Here is a 3332-nt window from a genome sequence, read left to right on the forward strand (position 1 = left end):
GATTCAATTGATTCATGTGAGCCCTACGGCATCAACTGAGTTACTGAGTTACATTTTTTTTGGACAGGGAGTCTGAGTTACCGATTCACTTATAGGAATCAACTCAATAACTCAACTCTGAGTTGAGTTACCCACCTCTAATATAGAGCTTTGACTCTTAGCAAATTAGGAGAATATATGACATTGGAGTGTAAACATCGCTGGAGCGTTTTCTTTGGCCCCATACGTTCAGTAGTGTCCGAAATTACCGCGGTGCAAAATTATTAGTTATTATAGTGTTTTTTTTTTAATAATTATTGAAGTTTGTGTGAATTTGTGAAAAGAAGAAATATAGCGCAAAGCGAATTTCCAAGCAAAAAACGGTAAGTTTTGAACTGTTGAAGTGAATTACACGAATGCATGTGTTTCCTTATTTGAAAAAACATATGGTGTATTAATGTAGGCATTTTTTTTTATTTAATTTATTCTTTTTTAATTGAAAGAAAAATGCCACGACCCACACGAGGAAATATAGGTCGGCGAACGCGTCATGCAAATGCTACGGCATTACAAAGGCGATCACAGACTCCAGATGAACGAGCACAAGCTAATGCATCGCAGCGTGAACGTAATGCACGAAATAGATCTGTTGTACCTGAAATTATGCGTGCTGCTTTTAATTACAACAGTCAGATTAATTACAGTATGTACGGATATATTGGAATAAAGGACGCAATATGTCCACATTGTGATGCGGCTAAATTTCCAGGTGAAACGCCCGGCATGTGTTGTGCTAATGGCAAAGTGAGATTGCCACCATTAGAAACTCCACCCGAACCATTGTCTTCATTAATTTTTGGGACTTCTGAAAATTCGAAGCACTTTTTGAGTCATATTCAACAATACAATTCGGCATTTCAAATGACTTCTTTTGGTGCTACTAACATTATTAGAGATAATTTTATGCCGACGTTTAAGGTAAATACTTAAACAGGATTGTCCCAATCAATCTGAATCATAAAAGTATTCTATAGTTTTAAAAATTATTATGCAACATATACCTAAAATTGCATACATGTTGCAGATTCAGGGCCAAATTTATCATCAAGCTGGTTCGTTATTGCCATACCCCGACGCTGATTATCAATTTTTGCAAATTTATTTTATTGGTGATGAAAATCGTGAATTGGATCAACGTTGTGCAATTGCTTTGAATACAAGACGAGAAATTATTTGTGAGCTACAAAGGTTTTTCCATCAGCATAACGCATTAGTTCAATTGTTCAAAATTGCTCTCGATCGTATGCCATCTGATAATCACAAAATCGTAATAAGGGCTGATAGAACACCTTTTGGAGAGCATGAAAGGCGATTCAATGCACCGACAATTGATGAGGTTGCAATTGTAATTCGTGGTGATCAGTTTCAATCGCGTGATATTATACTTCATCGTAGAAATGAGCAATTGCAACGTGTTTCGGAACTTCATCGTAGTTACGACGCATTACAATACCCAATATTGCATTGGAAAGGTGACGATGGCTACCATATCAATATACCAATGATTGATCCACGAACAGGTAAATAATATTTTCAGTGTGTTGACATTTCATCATTTGTAGAAATTTCTTAAGTCACATTTTCCACTTATTTTCAGGTCTACATGTACAGAAAAAAGTTAGTGCCATGACTTTTTATTCTTATCGATTGATGGTTCGTCCACAAGAACAAAATTATATCTTGAGATGTCGTAAACTATATCATCAGTACATCGTTGATATGTACGCCAAAATAGAAACAGAATGTCTTAATTTTATTCGTTTCAACCAAGCAAAATTAAGATCTGAACAATATATTCATTTGCAAGATGCGATAGCGAATGATGCTAATATTAATGACATCGGACGTTTAACTATATTGCCATCTTCGTATATTGGTAGCCCACAGAATATGAACGAATATGCACAAGACGCAATGTGTTATGTACGAAAATACGGTAGACCGGATCTGTTCATTACATTTACATGTAATCCGCAGTGGGATGACATCAAAAACAATTTATTTGCAGGACAGTCGACAACCGATCGTCATGACATTACTGCGCGTGTTTTTCGGCAAAAATGTAAAGCACTTATGGATTTAATTGTGAAATTATATGTATTTGGGGAGGTGCGTTGCCATATGTACTCCATCGAATGGCAGAAGAGGGGATTGCCGCACGCACATATACTAATTTTGCTGGTACATAAAATAACTCCGGATCAAATCGATAACCTTATATCAGCTGAAATTCCTAATCACACTGCTGATCCTGAGTTATTTCAAGTTGTCGTTAAAAACATGATACATGGACCGTGCGGTGAACTAAATGTGAATTCACCATGTATGATTGATGAAAAGTGTTCGAAACGATACCCAAGGCAATTTACTTCAGACACAATAACGGGCAATGATGGATAACCGTTGTATCGACGTAGATCACCTAATGATAATGGCAAAACGGCAACCATTAGAATGCATAACCAGGAAGTTGAAGTTGATAATCGTTGGGTGGTTCCGTATTGTCCATTATTATCGAAAATATTCAACGCTCATATAAATGTGGCATATTGTAATTCTGTCAAATCCATTAAATATATTTGCAAGTATGTAAATAAAGGGAGCGATATGGCTATTTTCGGTGTTGCTGGTGATAATAGAAATGATGAAATTACTCAGTATCAAATGGGTCCCTATATTAGTAGCAATGAAGCTGTCTGGAGGATTATGTCGTTCCCAATGCACGAAAGACATCCTGCGGTTGTTCACTTGGCTGTACATCTTGAGAATGGCCAACGTGTTTATTTTAATGTAGCAAATTTATTGGAAAGAGCAGCGCAACTACCAGCAACTACGTTAACAGCTTTTTTCAAATAATGCGAAACTGATACATTTGCGATAACTTTGTTATATTCTGAGGTGCCCCAGTATTACACATGGAATGTGTTTTCGAAAAAATTTCAAAGACGTAAACAAGGAACAGCAGTTCATGGGCATCCTGGCATTTTCCAAACAGATGCAATTGGCAGAATATATACAGTACATCCAAACAATATTGAGTGTTTTTATTTGAGATTGTTATTAGTTAACGTGAAGGGCCCAAAATCATTTCAAGAATTGAGAACAGTCAACGGTCATTTGTGTGAAACATACCGTGAAGCATGCCAACTTTTGCATTTGTTGGAGGATGATGCACATTGGGATTCAACACTTCATGATGCATCTATTTCGGCTCATCCTCAACAAATACGAATGATGTTTGCCGTTATATTATCAACATGTATGCCATCAAATCCACTTGAATTATGGAACAA

At 36.5% G+C, this 3332-nt stretch overlaps 1 protein-coding gene across 1 annotated transcript; it reads left to right on the plus strand.

The window, feature by feature from the left end:
• Window positions 1–487: 487 nt before the first annotated feature.
• On the plus strand, window positions 488–2702 carry LOC118753260. Its single transcript, XM_036488137.1, has 3 exons — window positions 488–957; window positions 1064–1559; window positions 1637–2702. Exons 1-3 carry the CDS (start codon window positions 643–645, stop codon window positions 2437–2439), a joined length of 1614 nt encoding a protein of 537 aa, XP_036344030.1. The 5' UTR covers window positions 488–642; the 3' UTR covers window positions 2440–2702.
• The last annotated feature ends 630 nt before the right edge of the window (window positions 2703–3332 follow it).

Source organism: Rhagoletis pomonella, unplaced genomic scaffold (assembly GCF_013731165.1).
Source record: "Rhagoletis pomonella isolate Grant_MI unplaced genomic scaffold, Rhpom_1.0 Rhpom_scaffold_02273, whole genome shotgun sequence".
NCBI classification, from domain to species: Eukaryota; Metazoa; Arthropoda; class Insecta; order Diptera; family Tephritidae; genus Rhagoletis; species Rhagoletis pomonella.